General features: G+C 41.2%; 1 protein-coding gene across 5 annotated transcripts in view; it reads left to right on the top strand.

The window, feature by feature from the left end:
• The first annotated feature begins 2,821 nt into the window (after positions 1–2,821).
• Positions 2,822–21,198, top strand: part of cdk5rap2 (CDK5 regulatory subunit associated protein 2) — a 33,301-nt gene continuing 14,924 nt past the window's right edge. For all 5 annotated transcript variants that reach the window (XM_073477647.1, XM_073477649.1, XM_073477648.1 and 2 more), the window contains exons 1-28: positions 2,822–2,972; positions 6,762–6,817; positions 7,967–8,028; positions 8,875–8,985; positions 9,469–9,545; positions 9,654–9,777; positions 9,979–10,151; positions 10,246–10,393; positions 10,651–10,704; positions 13,551–13,673; positions 13,762–13,881; positions 14,041–14,133; positions 14,254–14,472; positions 14,579–14,749; positions 14,900–15,010; positions 15,091–15,228; positions 15,337–15,516; positions 15,639–15,833; positions 16,129–16,320; positions 16,523–16,652; positions 16,747–16,886; positions 16,960–17,076; positions 17,232–17,375; positions 17,473–17,585; positions 17,692–17,831; positions 20,137–20,277; positions 20,369–20,478; positions 20,613–20,756. In XM_073477647.1, the coding sequence (XP_073333748.1) occupies positions 2,920–2,972; positions 6,762–6,817; positions 7,967–8,028; positions 8,875–8,985; positions 9,469–9,545; positions 9,654–9,777; positions 9,979–10,151; positions 10,246–10,393; positions 10,651–10,704; positions 13,551–13,673; positions 13,762–13,881; positions 14,041–14,133; positions 14,254–14,472; positions 14,579–14,749; positions 14,900–15,010; positions 15,091–15,228; positions 15,337–15,516; positions 15,639–15,833; positions 16,129–16,320; positions 16,523–16,652; positions 16,747–16,886; positions 16,960–17,076; positions 17,232–17,375; positions 17,473–17,585; positions 17,692–17,831; positions 20,137–20,277; positions 20,369–20,478; positions 20,613–20,756 (3,579 nt within the window). In that variant the 5' untranslated portion in view covers positions 2,822–2,919. The remainder of the gene's footprint in view (positions 2,973–6,761; positions 6,818–7,966; positions 8,029–8,874; positions 8,986–9,468; positions 9,546–9,653; positions 9,778–9,978; positions 10,152–10,245; positions 10,394–10,650; positions 10,705–13,550; positions 13,674–13,761; positions 13,882–14,040; positions 14,134–14,253; positions 14,473–14,578; positions 14,750–14,899; positions 15,011–15,090; positions 15,229–15,336; positions 15,517–15,638; positions 15,834–16,128; positions 16,321–16,522; positions 16,653–16,746; positions 16,887–16,959; positions 17,077–17,231; positions 17,376–17,472; positions 17,586–17,691; positions 17,832–20,136; positions 20,278–20,368; positions 20,479–20,612; positions 20,757–21,198) is intronic.

The raw sequence follows: 21,198 nt of genomic DNA, 5'->3' as shown, positions 1-21,198 counted from the left end.
CTTCGTTGTAGCTGGACACAAGTGTGTATAATTGTGCAAACCTTGCTGTATACAGTGGATCCCCTCTTGCTAATTTAATGTTATTTAATGTTGTTAACGTGGTTGCAGACTGAGCAAATTTCTGTTGGTTGAAGCAATACTACTCTTTCTGACAACTTTATATATCAGTTCGCCCAACTGGTCTTGGAGTTTATAGATTTTTTTATGTGTAAATTTGGGGCTCCAGAGAACAAATTTATTGCAATGTTAATTATCTTTTATTTTTTTAATTTTTGTTATTTTTTGCTTTATGTTGTTTTTTCCTCTATGATAATAACCAACCATGTACTGTACCAGGACTCTGTGCTATACTATAACTTGTGTTTTAAAGAATTATGCAAATATGTGAAAAATGTTTCTTTCTTTTTGTAAATCTGTTGTAGACATTAAAAACGAGCTAAGAATACCTCACATTTGTACACATGACTCGGAGCAAAAGATTTTCTGTTGCCTTTTAATAATTAAAGCCTGTATGGAAAATATCAGCCAAATACAGTAAGTCATCAAACTCTGAATGAGACCATTTCTGGTGCCAACATCCTTTATCTGTCTACTGTTTATTCATTGTTCAGTGTCCATTTGTTCAATAAATACTTTCAATTTGTGTGTGGATTATTACTTTACAACTATTTGAACAGCTATTTGAACTACCCACAAAAAATCAAATAAAATATCCACTGTTTAAATGTCCTAGTTAATATGTACCTCCTAACTTGATATTTACAAGCCTAAGAGTTTTCTGAATGTACAAATAACAATTACACATTCTTGCACACTCAAGATCTTAATGGTTAAGGGTCTGATAATTGACTTGCTTTAATAACGGTACCAAATGTAGAGAGTTGTAATGATGGTCACTGGTTGTGCAACATAACTATGGTATGGTACGCTTAATTTAACATGGTGGGACTATTTGACTGCAGACAGGGTAACTTTTCCCACAAGGTAACAAAATCAACACCATTTTTCCAGTTGATTCATGAAAGCTCATGTCTCACATTACTTCATAATGAGTAATGTTGCCTCGTGGGGGGTTGTGGATGTGTTGAGCCCATTGCCTGTTAAGTGGGCACAAAGATTTTCAAGTCCAGTGCAATCAGATGTTTGTGTACAGGGGTAATATTTTAAAGGTGCATTATGTAGGAACTGACCACCTGTCCAATTCATATGCCAAACAAATAGGGGGCAGCATATCACCAACATTACAGCTAACTGCTGCTAACTGTAGCAGCCCCAACACAAACCCAAAGCATCATAATTTGACGATCTGGGGATGAGACTCAACAATCAATTATCTTAACCTGTTTTAAAAGTAAGGCTAAGCAGTGTTGCTTTAAACAAAAATGCTTACATATTGCACCTTTAATGAGAATATGTACCATGTGAGCACAACGCTCTTTTGACTAGATTTTGACACAGAGCTCCTCTACATGATATGGCCACAAAATTAGACTACCTAATAATGCCGGGCCCTTGGCTGATTTTATACTGTATTGGTGCAAATCCCATCACAAATCTGCAATTAATCAAATTACCTCATAGTACAGTGAGGCTTTTGGGGAGCTTGAGACCTGGGGCATTCTGCCCACATTGCTCAGCCTGCTTGGGCTGAGCCAGTTATGGGAGAAAAGGGAGTGGTGGGTGTTTCAGATGAACTCATAATGATGGTCATCACTGTGTGCTTGCCTTGGACACCAGTGTCATGTCTATGAGTGTGTCTGTATCTGAATGTAGAGCGATAACACACAAGTATATCTGCTTAGAAAATCAGATTGGTGGAGGCAAAACCCACATGCTGCACCTTAAAGGAAGAGCAAAAAGCCTGCAACATGGTTCATCTGGAGTTCATTTTGAAATTGCACTCAATCCAGGCTGAAATTAAGAGTTACACCGCTAGATGTCGCTATTGTTGTCTGAATGAATTTCATGCAAGGCTGAACCAGCTGGTTACAGGTTGCAGATGTTTCCTGAAATAAATAGGTGAACACCCAGACAGACAGTAGTCGTTACTGTTTACTGGATATCTACTAAATGCTATAATTAGTTTGTTAGAGGAGCCAAAGTTAATTACTCAAAGTAACACACCCAACACCCTCGCCACACACGTACAAATTATCCTTAAAAGTACTCTTTGATGAATATGTCAACACACGATTAAGTTTTGCACTGCTTTAGCTATATGTCCTTTTTATTTACGTATATTTTGCTGAGGATGCATGACTAAAACAGGCCACAGATGCATTCCAAGCGATGTAATTATGCAGTTTAACTATACTTTATATCGTGATGATGTTTATATGTCGGGGAGATATGGATTCATGGGCCCACTAAATAAAAACACGTGATTTTCTCCTAAAAGTGTGCTGTCAGAGGCGGTAACATGACTACATGGCAGGAGCAAATTCTTCATCCGACAGCGACTTTATTTTTGAGCTTCCATGCCCCGCCCCCAAGTGTTTGTTTTGGCCAATCGTTTGGTCCCAGTATCCACCCAGTTCAATGCTGCATTTCTGGTCCTCGAAATTCTTAATTCTTAAATCGGAAACAATAAACTTGCATTCGAGCATCTTTTTAAACAAATAACTAGATAGATTTTACAATACTCATATCATAGAGTCTGTGTTCTTGTAGCTTAACATCGTCATTTTCCTCTTTTTACGGCACACGCCGTCGTGTTGCGGTCGATAAGTCAAATATTTCCAACACAGCCTGAATGCCTCACCAGTTTCCAACGTGCACAATGGTGACGTTTACCATATCATGATGGCGGTAGCCTGGACTATTTTGAATTCCGTCCCGCTTTTCGAAGTTTACGCTCCGTTTGGTCTGTAAAATGTCTTATTATTCTGGAGAGCACAACTAAATAACTCAACCGGTGTCATGGATTCCGTCGTGGGGGACGATGTGACGCTCCCCGTGGACATCAACGGGAGGTAAACCCACCAACAAAAGCTAGCGAGCTGGCTAACGCTAGCTTGTAAGGGCATTGCTGTACGTTGTAGCTAACACAGTTAATCCGAAAGCAGTAAATAGTTACTGTTAAACGGGCCATGACTATCAACTGGAACAACACAGAGGCACTCAAGTTGTCATGTATTTTATATAACGTTAGCGCTGAACTGAATTAGCCACCACCAGTAATTAGCTTTCTGTCTCATAAGGAATGAACTAACGACAGCAAGCTAGCTGTTGGTCTTGTTTATTTTCCAGGTTCTAAGTTAGTAGGTCATCTGACATCTGGATGTCACATATCAAATTCATCTGTGAAAAATAACATTAAACGCTAACATAACGATTTAATAACAGCTAGCTAACTTGCGAGCTATAATATCAGTCTCGATGGAGTTATTACTTTGGGAAAAACTGAAGTTACTCTCGTTAGCTAACATAGTAATAAGTTAGTAGTTAGCTAACGTTACATTGACAGTGGTCTTCCTCTTCAGGTTGCTCTTGGGTCTGCAGCAACGTATTTGACTGACTAGAATGGATATACTCCACTTTACTATACGAATAACGTCAGCGTTTCAATCAAGATTGGCAAAATCCTTACATTAAAGATAATAACAGTTTCACTCAGCCTCAAAACTGTGAAAAATAAGGACAATTGGGGGATTTATACTTCACCAAGACATCAAAAGTGCAGTACAAACATTGGTACACTAAGCCTGCCATGCTTCGGCTAGCAGTAGTTATTTCCGTTATAAATCATGTTCAGCTCATTGGATGTTGCCGTGATATTACTGCGATTGGTAGGTCGGCTTTGTTGACCTGTCATTGTGATAGCGAAAGAAAGCGGAAATTATCAGAGGCAGTCTTTTTCAGAGGGGTTCAGACTGAAGCAGCGACGTCTCCCCGGCAGTCTTTGCACAAACTGCGGAGTTAACATGTCGCATTTATTTCTTTCTCATCCTGCGTGACACGAGAGAAGAGAGTGACTGTGGTAGGTGACCTGTGCATTATTATCTGTCGCCGGATGGGCTTTGCTAGTCTGTAGATCTCTCTGCTCCAGAAGAAGAGAAGCTAGTTATAGCACCCTTGTGTTCAAGTTTGTAGCGTCCTTTTAGGTGACCGAGCCCTGCTGTGTCCTCCTGCGTAAAAGTCTTCCAGGTGGTGAGCGTGCCTCAGTAATCCAAGACGTTAGCTGATATGTGTGGTGTGAATTACTTATTCTGTAATTCTGAAACCTGATTCACATTACTCTTTTAGTTTATACATATGGCTGAGTCTCTTCAGTTATTGTTGTTTTTCCATTAACTACTGTCATGGTTCCATGTTTGTAACTGGCAGCTGAACAAAATGAGAAGAAAAGAGGAAGTCACTGTTTACAGGCTCTGACAGTGTTTCCACTGGGTGCCGGAGGGGTTACTACAAGTGCAGCGCTGACAAAACATCTGTCGGTGTCGATACCACTGACAGATGTGTTTTAATGTCATCGATTCTTTATGAGAGAGTTTCATTTGCGGTTGGTTTCTATGGAGGCTGTGTTCCTATGTTTGTGTTTGGGGCTTTTACTGTTATCGTGGCGTTGGCTGCTGAGTGCTTCCTCTCCATTAACACAGGAAGGGGTTGCTTGGCATGTGAAACCTCAGTGATGCAACAATTGACAACACATTTTTATTGAACTTAAGGTTTTTGTAGAGGATTATTGTGCTTCTGCTGCTCACATTCTTCATCCTATTCTTTACATTGTGTCACAGAGGTGATGGAGGACCACCTTGACATTAAATACAGAAACATTCACTGTGAAGTCTAAGGAGCCTTAGGTTTTTTTTTTTGGCGTTGTATCATCTTTTCTCTACTGTAGTGTGTTATTTTTCCGCCATGTGGGTTAACTTTGTAGTGTTAAGGTTAGGGTTCGTGCCAAAGCAAAACAAAGATGGGGAAGAGCTGTGTCTTTATGGTTTATGGTTGAGAGCCATATTCGTGTGATTCATATGAGGGCTGAGCAATGTGCCGATATTGCTGTATATTGTTATCATGATACGAGACTGTGTATCATCTTAGGTTGTGGATATTGTAATATCGTGGTATGGCGTAAGTGTTGCCTTTCCCTGTAAAATCATGTAATTTCCTGAACTTACTGCACTGTTCTGCTTGTTCTTATACCCTGCTTTACTAAGTCATTATATCCACATCACTGATGATTATTTATCATAAAGCGCCTTGTGTTAATATTTCGTTAAAGGTGCGATATGTAAGAATTGGCAACCTGTCAAATTCATGCTCTACACTGCCGTAAGCTGATACTGCACTGAGGGAGTGTTGATGTTGTTTACTAACGGACTATAACCTGTTCATCATTAGCATTCTGAATCCAAGAGATATCTCTGCATCAGTATTGTTTAGACATTATTTACATACATTATTTCTTCATATTTGGTTGATAATTAAAATTTTTGAGCATTTAAAATTATTACATACTACATCTTTAAAGTACCAATAGTCATCAGTACAATATTGTCACAATGTCAATATCGAGGCATTCTGTCAAAAATATTGTGATATTTGATTTTGTTGCTCAGTCCTAGCATTGATGAAGATTTGTGAAGAGATCTGAAAATATCGATATATTTATTGTGTATCGCAATTTGACATTCAAATATTGCAATATTATTTTAAGCCCATATTGCCCAGCCCTGATAAAATACAAAACATCAAATAGTAATGGTCTTATTTTGAAAGGGTCTCAAGTGATAATTACAACAAGACAAAAACTAGACCTGTTTTACAAAAATGTAATTTGCACATCCTCCTGTATGTATATATATTTATCATTTTGTCAGAAAATGTTGTCTTCTTACAATGCTTAGCTTAAGTACAATCTGATATGAACAAATCATGCTGGAGCCGTAAAGCTTTGCTAAGGGAATAAACCAGAGAAGCAGTAGAGTGGCTGTGCTCCCAGTGCCAGGGGAGGTATGGGAGGAAGTTGTTCAATGCTAGACAATATATTATTAGACACAAGGGTCAGGGTTGAGGAACATGAGCTTGGGACCAAATAGTTCATGTTTTTGTTGTTGCAAGTAAAGTATCCGTCTGAAAGCCAGATATGTCAGGAGAATATCACACACTAATCCTTAATAAATTGAATTACTGCTACATGTGAAAGTGATATATTTGTGTTGTGGTAGTACAAATCCGGTTCGGTTTGTGTCTGTCGTGATCCAGATGTGCGTTGCTGATGTTTGGTGCTTTGTGCCTTGTCTGTTAGTGTCGCCACCGTCCCGTCACTGTGTGATGCTTAGCTGATCAGAGACACAGTAGTCTTCTTGTGTACCAAAGAAAGCCCTCTCCGTCCATTGGATTCTCTGTTTGCTCTCCTTCTGTCCGTCTGAATACGAAAGCTAGGCTGCCACTGGCACATGGTCTTGCACACACACGCACACACACACACACACACACACTCACATTGAAGGGTCTTCTGCCAGAGTGGATGTAAATGAGGCAGAGAGTCATTCTCAAGCTATTTATGGAGCGTTCTTCAGGCTCAGTGGAACTGGCCAGCGTGAGTAATACATAAACACAGCGCATTTGTGATGTAGGAAAACCATAATAATTTGTATATGTGTGTACTATGAGCAAGGACAGAGAGCGGAGCTTGCTTTGGTTCCTGTGATTTTTAGATTTGTGTGAATTGTCTTAGTAAAATATGTAACAGTGATCCTTTTTCATGTATTCATAGTGGATAGGCAGCATCACTAACCAAACGATTCTGTCCCCAGCTGCAGACTGCCAGACTCCATAGATGCTGGAGATTATTCCACAGACAGCATGACAGGTACAGTAAGACTTTCATTTGTTCTCCCTTGTTTTTTCTTTTCTTTGTTGTTTTTTATGGCTCCGGTTGCTTTCCCCCCCTGTGTATTAATTAATACTGCTGCTGAATCGTTGCTGTGACCTCCCACAGTTGTGTCTCCAAAGATTTGATAAGGGATTAGCTTGGTGATGTTAATTAGCTAATCCTGTCTCTAATTTATTGTCATGCTCTTGTAGTGTGCCAACAATATACTCAGGGCTGGAACAAAACACGCAAGCCAGTAAACAACTGATTTATAGATATAGGTCAGCATCTGTGGCTTTCTGTCACGTTGCTCATGTGGACAAATACACAGAGACATCCAGGCAAAACACTGACGCTTGCAGTATCATGAAAATAAAAGATATGAAGATGTATACATGACATGATATAATAAAAAAGTTTGTGTGTGTGTGTGTAAACTTGAGCTGCAACTAATGATCATGTTCATTTTTGAATAATGTTCAGATCAGTTCCAAATCCTCACATTAGAGAAACCAGCAAATGTTTGGAGTTCTGGCTGATAAATGATGAATGGATTATCAAAATCTGTTGCCAATTATTCCTCTTCGTGTCAATCTACAAGACTCAGAGTTTGTATTGACACCCAAAAATTTCAAATGAGAAATCGAAAAGAATCTCAGTAGTTTTGTCAGATACTAGATCCAGGAATTAAGGGAGTAATGAATGAAGGGTAATGAATACCATCTGTAGCGATCTAGATTTTTGTTCACATTGAAGACCAGAGCATTATACACTGAAGTCGACATGGAGAGCAACATGTCTCTGATTTATAAATAAAATGTACATAGACAAGCAAGTTATACAAATGTAAGAGGTGACGAAGCTCTTCCCGTCAGGCTGTCAAACTGAGAATGTGGAGTTCGTGTTGTGAAATGTGTTGTTGACTAGTGTTACATGATCAGCTGTGTGCTGCTTTAAACTGGTCTGAACAGGGCAGCTCTCTAAAAGCTGAATGTCTGCTTTCTCTTTCTTCTTTATCGTTCTAAAATGAATAGATTCCTGACAGCTGAGGTATTCCTGTCAGCAGGGAAGATTCTCTATGCTCTAAAAAACGTATTATAGTTGTGACTCAAATGAGTAAAAGTGCATCACTCTGTTGTTTTACAGCTCCGTCCTTCCCTGACAAGATGTCCCCGATCAAAGCTCTTACCATGAAGGACTATGAGAACGTGAGTGATTTGTATCAAGTGGCACTGTGTTTTTTAAATTGCAGTCGTGATTAATGTTTCTTGGATCATCCAAAGCACATTTCATATCACATATCACTCTTATGATAATGATTCGTATTTTACTTTCATTTTTATGCCATCAACTATTAAAAGATTGAAACAATGAGCACAACAGAATGAGGTTATAAAGCCAAATTTCCTCTGCCACAACACACAGGGTAGTATGATTTATTAAACCTGATCCTCAGTCTGACTGAAACCAAGCTGCACTGACCATTTATGGAGATTTAGTGATGATAAGTGCGTGTAGGAGTACGTTTGAGGTGAGCTGAAACCATATATTTGAGTATTTGAGTGGAATGCATGCTCAGATTTTTGGCCTGTGCTGCCATGCTGGCTGCACTATCAGAGGTTTATGGAGGGAGTCCAGACTTCTACCTCCTCCCTTCCACAGTCTACCCAACCCCCATTACCAGATGTATGATGTTCTGAGCCTGCAGCACAATGATGCACAGTCCACTTCACACACATTTGCACTCAGACACACATGCAAGCATGAAGGCCTCCCTTCAATTTAACAATAACCACACACACCGGGTCCTTTTCTGCCATGTAAACATCTTGTCTGGAGATTTTCCACAGATAAAGTGCTTAACTGCTATTTTTCTTTGACCCAGATTGTTTGTCTGAACCATGTTTTCTTTTGTAATATGAGTAAAGTAAATGCTTCAAGTAAATTTTTGGCTAGACAGAGACTAAAAGGTTTTAATAAAGCTTTTCCCATAAAATGTAGTTTGTTGTTACGTTATTTTCCTGGATATTAAAGTGTTGTCAATCAACCCACAGCAAATCACAGCCCTGAAGAAAGAGAACTTTAACCTGAAGCTGCGCATTTACTTCATGGAGGAGCGCATGCAGCAGAAATGTGACGACTCAACTGAGGACATATTCAAAACGGTGTTGTATTTTCTTTAGTATGCAAAATGTGTATCAGTCTCTATGTCTTTGTTAGCATTTATGTGGCCCCCTCAGCGCCTTGATGTTGCATGTGACTCAGCGTTTCCTACCGGGATTAATTAAGATCTCAACTTCAGCCACAACAACAGCTGAATTTTGTTCAACCAAAATGGGACTTTTATGATCTTAGAACAGCTGTCTTGCCTTTTCATTGTAGTTTGAGTATGATGTAGGCACAGTGGAATCTCCTGCTCTCATTAAGTCCTAAGTGCTCGTGTTTCTCTCTTTTGAGGAGTGAAGTGTCATGTAAGAATGTTATGTTTATCTACACACTGCAAGACAAAAAACTTAAGATTTATTAATTTGGTCGTGTTATCAATGCAACTGTCATTGAGAACTATCTCTAAGAAAGGAATATGTTTTTTGTGATGACTTAAGATGTACAATTTGTGCTATAATGGACTGATTATTGTCCCTTTATAGAACATTGAGCTGAAGGTGGAGTTGGAGTCTATGAAGAGAGACATGGCAGAGAAACAGGAGCTACTCGTGTCTGCATCGTGAGTATCCTTCCCTCTACAAAACCACAGGCGGGAAGATGTTGTGGAAGCCTAGTGGTGAAAATGTATATGGGCACTGACGTTATCTCCCCTGTGATTGTTCTTCAGGAAAGCGTTGGAGAGTCTGGCTGGTCGAGAACCAGGAGAACCCCATCGTTTGAGAGAACAGGCTCAAAGAGAGATGGATGCACTCCGGGAAGCATTCAGCAAGAGGATAGCTGACCTAGAAGAGGTGAGTCAAAAAATCATTTCAAGCAACAAGTGAACACTAGAGTTGGAATTTTAGAGTTACTGTCCAGATACTTGTTACTTGCCCTGTGTAATGTATTACTTTGTGCTCAAGTTATGAACTTGATCTGCAGAGGAAAGCTATTCAGTGTTAGTGATTATTGTTTTGGCAGTTATCTCACGCTGTCTTTTTGCCTCATGGTAGTCTCTGCAAGTGGCAGAGGAAGAAGTTGAGAAGATGGCAGCCATCGCCGAGCAGGAGAAGCTTAGAAATATTAACATGGAGAAGCAGCTCCAAGGCCTGGGTCCACAGAGCACCTTCACCCCCGTCCCCAGCCCAGTCCAAGACCTGCAGCAGGCTCTACAGGAGAAAGACAAGTAGGGACACAGGAGATAAGCACGGAAGCACATTGGTATGTTGTTGTTTTTCTGGATTACGATCTACGTTTTTTCATTTTTTTGTTCACACCAGTATCATCGAGCAACTCAAGATCACTTTAAAGAACCAGGAAGCTGTAATCCAACAGAAGAAAAGTGCAGAACAAGGGAGAGATGCGCCGTCCGCTGACAGCGTTAAACAGCTGTCTGATCTCATCGCCAAGAAAGATCAGGAACTCGAGGTATGACTTTCTAATGTTGCTAAAGATATATCATTCTGAAGCTTTACCTCTGAAATGATAAAGAAACTTCTCAAATTATTTAACCTAGTTACTTTGGGTTGAAGCCATTTGTTTCCATGGAGTACATACAGTATATTCAGAGAAATTACATTTTAGTGGCACTTTGTTCAGCCTCTAAATAACTAAAACTTATGTCAGCACTGCTTAGTTTATATGAAAAGACGCTTAAGTGACCTTTTTTACTCTCTGTCTCCCAGGCACTGAGGGACGAGTTACATAGAGGGGAGGACCAAACAACACCAGATCATCAGGTTGGTGTTGTGGAGACTTCTTCATTAAATCTTTTTGTGGTGTGCCTTGAAATGACCACTGTACGCTGACACTGACATGGGGCTGACTGCTTAGACTCAGCTTTGTCGGCGTCTTTCTATTTTCCCATTTTTCTTATCTTTTGTTTTTGTCTTTCCCCGTGGGAGACTTTTTTATGTCATTCTTTCATATTTCGAGAAATCATATTGCCTCAAACCAAAAGATAACTAACTTAACCGTCAATCAAACCCAAACACTCGCAGACCAACCGATGCACAAAGGCTATGTTTTATGCTGTGTGCAGAAAGCAGGTTCTGTTAACTTCAGAGGATTGCCTGTGTTGTTCTGTTGAACCACAGGAAAAGTTCTTTGGCACTTTATGACTTGCTGTTTCCCTCTGTGTGCCTCCTGGTGCTTTTTTATTTTTGTTGCCTGCTTCAGTAAAGAGACTGAGTATTCCCGTTTGTTGTTCTAATCTTGGAAAGAGCTGCAACAATTCGTTTCTACCTTCTTATATGTGAAGATTTGCTGCTTTTCCTTGTCATTTCTTATAGTGAATGAAGAGTCTTTGGGTTTTGGACAGTATCATGGACATAAGAAGCAATTTGAAGATGTAATTTTAGGCTCTAAAGAATTGACAGCAAACCTGTATTGGAGGACTAGAAATTATTCTCTTGCTGTATATTATTTATACCAGCTATATGGTTTTAATTCTGTGCATTACATATCCTAAATCTGAACCCATTTTGTTGGGCTGATATTATGTATTTTAATGCAGTTCAGTTTAAAAGTGGTCATCCAAGCATTATGCAGTCTCTTGGTGAAAGTAATATGTTGTTGACGTATACAGTAGAGAGCTGCTCGTTGGGCAGTGTCCATGGTTTCCTCATCAGGTCTTGACGTCTGGACTCAGGTCACAAAGTTAAGACTGGATTACCATGCTGTCTGGAGACAGTTCCTCTGAGTTATTTATGTCCATCCTCCTTTATTAAAAGAGAATAAACAGTCTACCTGCCAGTGTTTAGTCAGTGAAAATTCTGCATGTTTTGCAAAGCATTTTGAATAATTGAGGCCAATCTGTCTACCAGGGGTGCTTTTGGGGCAGGGCAGGACTTCAAATGGCCTCTCTGGGATAGAGGTGTAATGGAATGCCTGACAGCAACGATTGCCAGAAAACACCTCCTCTAATCTTAAAGCGGATTTTTAGATGTGCTGCCAGACAGGATGGACTCCGTAGGAGTGATTTGGCTGCTGCCATTTTCAACCATCCCATGAAGATGCACCTGTATGGGGCTGCCGTTCATACCTGATTTTCAGGGCATTTTAGAGGACGTTTTCTAGAAATGGTTTGGCACCGGCCATAACACAGATCACTGCAGCAGTCCTAGAGGATTTGATCTGATTGAATATGTGGGGGAGAGTGGAATAGAGGCGGGAGCAGGGATTATCAAAGGCTTAGGGCTTATAGTGCCCTGCACTCAGTCATTCTCCTCTGTGCTTCTCTTGCTGATGCACTCAGAGAAAATGATAGATGGCTATTTCACTGTTGGCAGGCTGATGGCCGTTACGCCAGTGGACAGTGTGTGTGTCAGTGAGATGCTTTTCGGACTCGTTTTAAGTGGGTGACTGTGGAATCCAAAGATCTAAGGTGCCATGAGGGAGCCGTGTCGTATTTGTGGAGTTCGTGTGGTAGGAAGCCAGTGTCGCTGGATCTTCAGCGCGATAGCAAAGAGGAAGCTGCAAGTCATCTTGTCCCATGTGCTCGGCTGGGAGGTGACCCGTGATGGGCGTGGAGAGTTCCTCTGTGGGAAATGCGTGTTCCAGTTGGAGAAGGTGGTACAGTGTGATGTCAACATCAGCCAGCTGCAGGATGAACACAACGGTCAGATCCAGAAGCTGCAGGCGGAGAAAGATCACCTGATCCAGTGCATCATCCATGTCTACAGTAAAAACAACCCAGGCCTGGACAGGAGTCACAGGGAGAGCACCAGTTGGAAGAATCCACGCAAGTCCTCTGGGGTGAGCAGTCCTGATGATGAGGCTGTGCGTCAGCTGGCCTCTGAAGGACAGCAATTCAGCGAGAGTGGAAGTGGTCATGTGGCGAATCGCATGAAAAGGTGTGTGAGTCTGGATCAAATTTCTAGTAAACTGTCATTCTCCGGGCGCTCAGGCCTCAAGAGCAGCAGGCTGGGATCAGCGGCAGGGCTCGATGGCTCTCTGAAGAGCTTTGGTCTCCGAGGCACACGCAGCAATTCACAGAGCATGTACCTGGACCTTATCCAGCGTAAGGGCATGCTGCCTAAATCTGGATTTAAAGGTCGCTCCACTTCGCTTCAGTCCCTCAATAGAGACTTTTCCTCAGACACTCCGCCAGACCCTCCAGCCAAACCTAAAATCAGAGAGCCAAAGTTGTTTATTTCCAGACGTGGTGCCGCTGAGGACCCAGGAGGAAAGGCTCAGGCCAAAGCTCTGCTCCACAGCTCCTCAAATCAACCCTCTGTGATCTCTGACCTGATCCAACTCCTACGTTGCATCTCCAAGCAGCAAATCTTTGCTCCTGCAGGGAGCCACATCCCTGTCCTGAAGAGATTAAATACTGGCCCTTACAATACCCGAGCCAGGCGCAGACACAGAGAGGCAGAATGGAAGTCTCTTCATGACCTGACAGAGGAATTTGATGATGAGTACACTCCTGTCAGAGTAAAGGTAGCCCCTCTCAGTAACCCCAGCTGAGTAAAGTGCTTTAGCATCAGTAATGAAATGTAGCATAAAACAGCTTTGCCTCTTATTGCTGCTATTAAAACATTGTTTCCCTTTCCTGTTTTGTGGTTTCTCTGGATTTATTTAGAAGCAGAGCGAGATTAGCCGATTGGAGTCCTGCAATAAGCTGCTGACTGAAGAGCTCACCCGGACAAAAAGCACCAATGAGACTCTGACTAAAACGCTGGAGGATACCCAAAATCAAAACAAGGTACACAGGGATGACATTTTGCTCTTTCAAATATTTTTGTCTCGTTTGCTAGGTTTCTTTGTATAAGATCCCTTTTTTTAATAAACAGAACTTGTTAGTGAAGTTGGATGAGAAGGAGGATGAACTCAGCTCTGAGAAGAAAAATGCTCTGAAGCGAGACAAAACAATCCAGGGGCTTACTCAGGTCCTCAGAGAAAAGGAGAAAGAGGTGAGATTCGTTCTTTCATGAACACATTTTATTTATCGTGGGGATCATAACAGTTGTTAACTGTGACAGACTTCACTTGTCTGTGCTCTCACTATTCTGTATTATGCAATGCTCTAACACCAACCTGTCTGTCATTCTTTCTTTGTGTGTATTACGCAGATTGCAGAGCTGTGTCATGAGATTGAGGACAGGGACGATGCTTTGGCTAAGGCGAGAGAAGCAGCACATAAAGCCCAGCTGCAGAAATACCAGGTAAATCCTGCATCTTTTATATGTAGAAAATCGAACAGTAAAGCAACTGGAGTATTTTTTTATCACCATCTCATTGACAAACACTCACCGCAGCCTCTGGTTCTCGCATATATCACTCAGGGAGTAGAGGAACACCAAAATGTATTAATGGAAAAGCAAACAGAGCTGGCCCAACTCCAAGGGGAACACCATGCCAAGGTACTCGAAGCCCAAAAGCTACAGCGTGCCCTGGACAGGAAGGAGCAAGAGCTGGCTGACTTGCAGCAGGCAAAGGACCAGCTGGAGGTGGAACTGGAGGACCTGCAACAGCAGAAGAAGAAGGGAGACAAGGCCCTGAATGTAAGACCCTGATGGTTGTCCAGTCAATATTCTCAAATAAAACTTTTAATTGTGATGATTCAAATATTGGCTTTTTCTGTAACAGTATTATCATTTCTCCCTCCAGGATCTGAACAATCAGATCAAAAAGCTGAGTGGTGAGATTGGTGAAAGGGAGAGTGCTCTAGAGCACCAGTACCAGGAGCTACTGGATCAAACCAAAAGAAAAGTGCAGGCCCATGAGGTGACCATCCAGCGGCTCACATCCACTCTTGCCGATAAAGAGCAGCAGCTACAGGTGACACAACAACGTCGAACATATACAGACAGATTGTACAGCAAAAGATAAAATATTTCTGTGTGTATTGTGTTTTTATCAGTTAGGAAATCTGTGGTTTTGTTATATTTAGATAATTGATCTTGTGATTGTTTTGTTTGTGTTCATTAGGAGTACATGAACATGGTCAGAGACTTTGAGCAAAGCAAAAGCCCGGGAGGAAATGACAGTGTGCTTTCCAAGCTGCGGCAAAGGCTGAAAGAAAAGGAGAAGGCTCTGGAGGTGCGCATTCCTTCTGTGTAATCTTCTCACCACAGTGACTATAATTTAATTCTGACATTCCTCTGTTTACTCTCTCACAGCAAGCACTGGATGAGAAGTTTGCTGCCATTGAGGAGAAAGACAATGAGATACACCAGCTGCAGCTGTCTCTGAGGGAGAGGGAAAGAGACCTCGACAGGCTGAATAACTTGCTCTCTCACAACGAGGAAACCATCAATGTAAGCAGTAATGACCATGTTTGATTTGGGAATTTGCCTTTCCTAGTAATTAGAAATGAAATTGGGCTTTAATCTGCTGCATCTGTTTGCTCATTCCTCTCCTTCCAGAGTTTTGACAGTCTAATCAAGGAGAAGGATGTTGAGCTGCAGCATCTTGCAAACACTCTAAAGAATCTGCAGAGAGCCAAGCAAGATGTAGAAGATAACTTGAACAGATCACTGAGGGAAAAGGACTCCATCATCAGTCAGCTACAGCTCTCACTGGAAGGCAAGACAAAGGATATGGAGGTTAGTAAACAATACCCTCTGCTCAGCCATTTTTTTACCATTCTGAGCCAGGAAGTTCACATACTGCATATACAAATACTTGACCCTTGAAAGTTTTGGATTTTTATTAACTTTGTTTTCAGGAAATGGCCGAATCAATGCTGAGCCAGTCGCAGACTCACACACGTGACCTCGCTGAACAGATGGGCCAGAGGTTAAAGGTCACCGAGGCTATGTTGGCTGAGGCTGTGAAGGCCAGGGAAAGGCTGGTCGCTGACAATGAGAGTGCTGTGGAGGGACTGTTGGCTACGATCAGCAGCAAAGACCAGCTTCTCAAGGTCAACATTTAATTATGCAAACATTTTCAATGAGATTACTTCAGGGAAACTTAATCTTTAGAGCAACAAGTGATGATAAGATACAGAAAACATAATAGTGGTAAGAATAAAGTAAACAAAAAAAATGAAACAAAAAAAGTGAATGGAAAAGTGAATTTGAACATTGAGACAGACATACACTACAATGTGCGTGATATTTACACTGACAGATCTACAAAAAGGCATTCGTATGTACAGAATGTAGGCAAACCTCACCGCCTCTCATTACTGTCATCTTTTCTTTCATCTTCCGCAGGAGTCTGCAGAGCATTACAATCGCATGCTGTCTGAGCGCACTCAAGAGATCCAGGAACTGAGGAAGCAGCTGTCTGACAGGCAGCAGCAGCTTCTCACTGCTGAGAGGCAAGGCTCCACAACAGCCCAGGAGGGTTATTTAGAGACCGCGGAGCTCCGAGCCCAGCTTGCTGAAAAAGAAAGCATCATCAACGTGAGTTCCTCTGGGATACAACACAGTCACTCAGCTGTAAAATGTGCTTGACTTCGAGGCTTAACAAGGAGAGGAAATGAAAACTCCCAAGGAGAATAACTCATTCATTCTGACTTTAAATGGCTTGCTGGGTCATTTGATTGTCCTTGATTTCTGGACAAATCTACACTATCTATGTGTTGTTATTTTTATAATTTTGCAGAAGCTTCTGCAGCGTGGTCAGGAGAGGGACCAGTTTCTGGCAGAGGTGAGGCAAAGGGAGGAGCCAGATCATGTGTTGGAGCTCAAGCAAACCATCCAGATCATGCAGGAGAAGTTGGACGAGAGGGAAGGTGAGGCCTTTTGCACCTTTAAACCCTCTCACTGGTTATTTATAAGTCAGTACATGTCGGTCCTACATTTGATTCTATTTTTTTTGCGCTGTAGCTGAGCTGTCCAGGAGGAACAGTGAGGACAATGGGGAGAACATTCCTCTCGCCAAGAAGTCAGTCGTCATCCTGAAGAAGGAGCTAGCACAGAAAACTGAGGCTCTGAACAAAGCACTGAAGAGGGAGAATGAGCTGAAGGTCAGTTGGTTGTAAGCATTTTTCTATGTCTATAATCAGGACTCTCGCTAACAAGTGTTTTCTTGGTATTCAGATCTCTTTGGCAGAGCTGCAGTCATTGCTATCTGAGCTGGAGGGTCGCAATGAAGGTCAGGCTGCTAATATTGAGTCCCTGACTGCTACACTGAAGACCAAGGATGAAATTATTGATGTAAGGATACCCCCCATTCACAAGTCGAACTCTTGTAGCTCAATGGAAACAATCAGCAGCTTAGAATAAGCAGTTTTTCTTCTGAGTGCTTATGAACTCAGCGGCCTCTTCTTCTGCATTCTTGGTTCTCATGTTTTGTTTATGTCTCTGAGCAGGTTCTCCACCAGCGCCTTGGTCAGAGAGGGGACAGTCGGGCAGATCATACCCAGGATCAGGTCATTGTCTCTGGCATGGAGAGATCACTCCCTGGCCTCCCTCAGAGAGAGAGAACTATGATTGGTGGAGACAGCCAACAAGAAGTAAACTTTTCTTCTGAATGAAACCAAAAACAACATATTTTACACTTACTGCCTTGATATTAAGACCATTACTCATTCATTTTATGTCTCCCTTAAGGCTTTGCCCAACCTTATAGCCTTGCAACAGGAGCATGATGCTCTGAACAAAGCCCTGAGAGCCGAACAACAGCTCTACTCCAGCCTGGTCAGGACTGTAAAGGAGCAGGACAGGTAGGAATGATGGTCCCTGTGACAAAAATTGAAATGATTAATGATTAGGCTAACTTAGTTAATGCATAGACCTTACTTTGTGTATATGCATGTGTGTTGTTTGCAGTGCACAGCGTCTCCATGCTCTGCAGTTGGAGCTGACAGCAGTGCAGCTCCTCAGGCAGCAGTTGGAGGAGAGCATCAAAACTAATGAGGAGCTAAGGGACGACCTGGAGAGAGAGATACACAGAGCCAAACTCAGAGAAGGTGCAGTGCAAACACACTGGGTGGTAAATGACAATGATTGAAGGAAACAACACGTTTATCACACAAGTTGTTTGAAGAGTTAGGAAATGATAGCTCATAGAGACGTACGTTCATAGCTCATAGGGAAAACGCACTAATATACACACACACCTGTCGTCTTTGTTTTTATGTGTTTGCTCCACTAATATTTCCTGCTGACAAGCTCACATCCTCTTTTTATGTTACTTTGTTCAGCATGCACACCTGGTCCCTCCACTCTTCATCTTTCTGTTCATTGTTCTTTACATCATCACCTCCTCATCTGCATGTTCTTTCCATAGTAGAGTTGCTACATGTTTTCTCTGTCTCTTTTAAATGTACTGGCTTCACACTAATCCACTCTGTTTCTGTTTGTCTGTCCTTTCTAAAAAAGTGAATAAAGACTTATGTTGGCCGGTCTTCTTTTTCTCACTTTAACATGCTGTCTGTTTGTTTTTGACTGTCCCATTAAAACATTTGGTTGTCTGTTGATGTCATCACCTTTCTGTAGCCCCTCTGGTGATTAATCCAACCCATCCAACCATCTGTCACATGATTTAATTGCACAAGCATGTCATTATATAACGACTTTAAGAGGTATTAAAGGTTGTTATACTGCTATAAAATCACAGATTGTCTTAAAGTAGAGTAGCACAGCTAAAATAGATCTTAATATTTTTTTTTTAAAAAAAGGCCTAAGTGTATCTGATGTCACACGGTTTATGTATTTTAGCGCAGTTAATGGCTCAGATGTAGTGTGACATCGCAGCACAGCCTTGAGACTGATTAAAAGTGTCACTGTACACTCAGGTAGTCGCCTAAGCCAAATTATTTCAGTGTCTGCCCATGCGCATGCATGTGCTCGCCTGTGTGCACACTCATCCCCCCGCCCCTGTCTGAAGAGAGCCAGGTGTATAAATAGGTCAGCTGTAAGTAACAGGCTCACATTCACACTGAATCCAAGATAGATGTAGCTACAGTCATTAACAAGGATTCAGCTTCCACATGTCTTGTTTTGTGTTATGATTTGATTATATAATAATGAAAATAATATGCAGTAGTACATAGACTGTTTGCATGCAACAAACAAAACCAGTGATTATATTTATGTATGGTAAAACTTTACTTAAAGTACCCTATTAAGCATTCATAAGCAATATGCACATGTTTTTTTACACATCACAAGTAGCTGTACACAGCTATAAGGCCAAGTGTTTAATGAAAGTGTGAATGCACAACATTTGGGAGCAAGCATAACTTCTCCTATGAAGACGTACAAGTATGTCTTATTATATCTGTTTTACCATTCTGTCATTCGTTATCTGAAATACAGCAGCCTCCACTTAACAGCTACATTAATAAACATTTGTATCTGTCATGACTATATTGTAGTGTGTTATAAACATTACTTAAATGTTATATACTGCTTATAAATGCTGAATAGGGGGTTAAAGGTGAAGTGTTGCCTTATATCAGTGTTTTACAATCCTGGGCAGGGGGCCCCCAGGAGCAGGATTGAAATATACTGCCTTATATGTCTATAAAGTTTCTGAATATTTATTTTTCGACGGTCGCGGATCCTTCTGCAGCTTTTTCCTAATTTCCAACCCTAGTTTATCTGATTCAGCTTTGAATTTTATATGTATTAATCAGTTTTTCTCTCGCAAGATTGTAATCTAGTTTAGTTTAAATTTAGTTTAGTTTGATTTTTGAAATATTGACTTTCTTGAAATAAATAGGATTTATTTATGGGGTTTTTTGTTGTTGTTTTTTTCCATTTAGTTACTATTTCACTTATCAACATTTATTTTAGCAGTTTGGTCTCTTATTTTTCTCCAGAGGTCATATTATGTAATCTGTGCTTCTTGCAACAGCACGCCAATGTTTTTTTAGTTGTGAAAACCAACTGCACTATACAGCATCTTTAATAACCTATGTCACACAAAAAAGTCTGCATGCAGTAGCTCCCATAAGTGCAATTTATTGGCACATCCAAAAGTGATATTTCAAGCGAATGCTCTTCTTCAGAACCAGTCTGAAGTGCCATTAAATTGCCCTTAAAGCAGCTACAGTGTGCAGACTTTTTTCAGGTTCTTCTATTGGATCAGCACCCGCCTTAAATGGTGTCTGGATGTGGGCGACTGCTATTTATTGTTTGCTATTCCACACAGTCACACAGAGTCTTAACTACAAATGATACAGACTATCAGTTCCTCTTAAGTTAGAAGCATTTTGACAGTGGAGCATTTACCTTTTCAGAAAATGAACCCTCTGTGTATCTGTTCAGGTATGGACCTGATTGATCCTAAAGAGCTGGAGAGCATGAGGCATCAGCTGGAAGATGCACAGCGCTGGAATACCTCTCTGCAGGCTCGCTTAGGAGCCATACAGAACCGGGGAGGAGGGGTTGGAGGGGCCAATGATGGTGGTAAGAGTAGAAAATGACACACAACTTCTTATACCTAAGGTTTTTTTTATAGATGGAAGTCTTTGATACATGTGACTCTAATGTTTTTCAGGTGAAACTTTGAGTTTCATCGGAGATCAGACCTCCTACATGAGTATCTGTGTGGGAGAAGGGCAGGATGACAGCTTGTCTCAACTGTCTGCACAGGAGCTCAAGGAGAAGGTGAATAATACATTTGGATAAATGTATTGTTTCTCTATCTAGTAAATGTGACAGTCGAGTTTGAGTAGTTGAAAAGATGTGTCACCAAATACATAAAACAGGATTGGATAAAAATGAGTCTCTCTGGGCCTCAGGTGCTGGAGCTGCAGGATTGTGTCAGCAGACTGCAGGGGTTGAACAACGAGCTGCAGAACCGCCTGTCACTATTGGAGAAGTCAGCCCAAGACGCTTACAACAAGGAAGACCAAGTTATGCCCAGCAGTAGCCCCTGGAAGCAGGTTAGAGGCCACAAAAGAGACAGCTGCAGTTGAGGCATCAACGTTTATTCCCTAACCTTACAATAAAGGACCTTTCTGTCATTTATCCAGAAATCTTTGTACAGTTTGTCCACATTTTCTAAATACTTAATGAATCATGTCTGAGTCATTTTCTAACATCCACCTTTAATAGCTCCTTTCTAACCTTTGAACCTACATCTTAACCTTTGCTCTTTTGAGCCTGTTAGTAATGTCTCTTTACTCTGTAGTACTGTATGTCTTATTTCTCTAACAAGTGTCTCTCTTGTCTGTAGTAGAAGATACCTTCTTTTCCCTCTTCACCTTTCCTAATCAGTCCCTCTTTGTTTTTTTTATCTCTGTGTCCCATGAAATGCTCTCTCTTCGCCATGCCACATTAGACACGTCATACCATTCTGCTGTTGCTGTGCACTGTTTTATGGAT

This window comes from Pagrus major, chromosome 12 (genome assembly GCF_040436345.1).
Source record: "Pagrus major chromosome 12, Pma_NU_1.0".
NCBI lineage: Eukaryota > Metazoa > Chordata > Actinopteri > Spariformes > Sparidae > Pagrus > Pagrus major.
The sequence above is the reverse complement of the archived record's forward strand: the minus strand, read 5'-3'. Positions and strand labels throughout refer to the sequence as shown.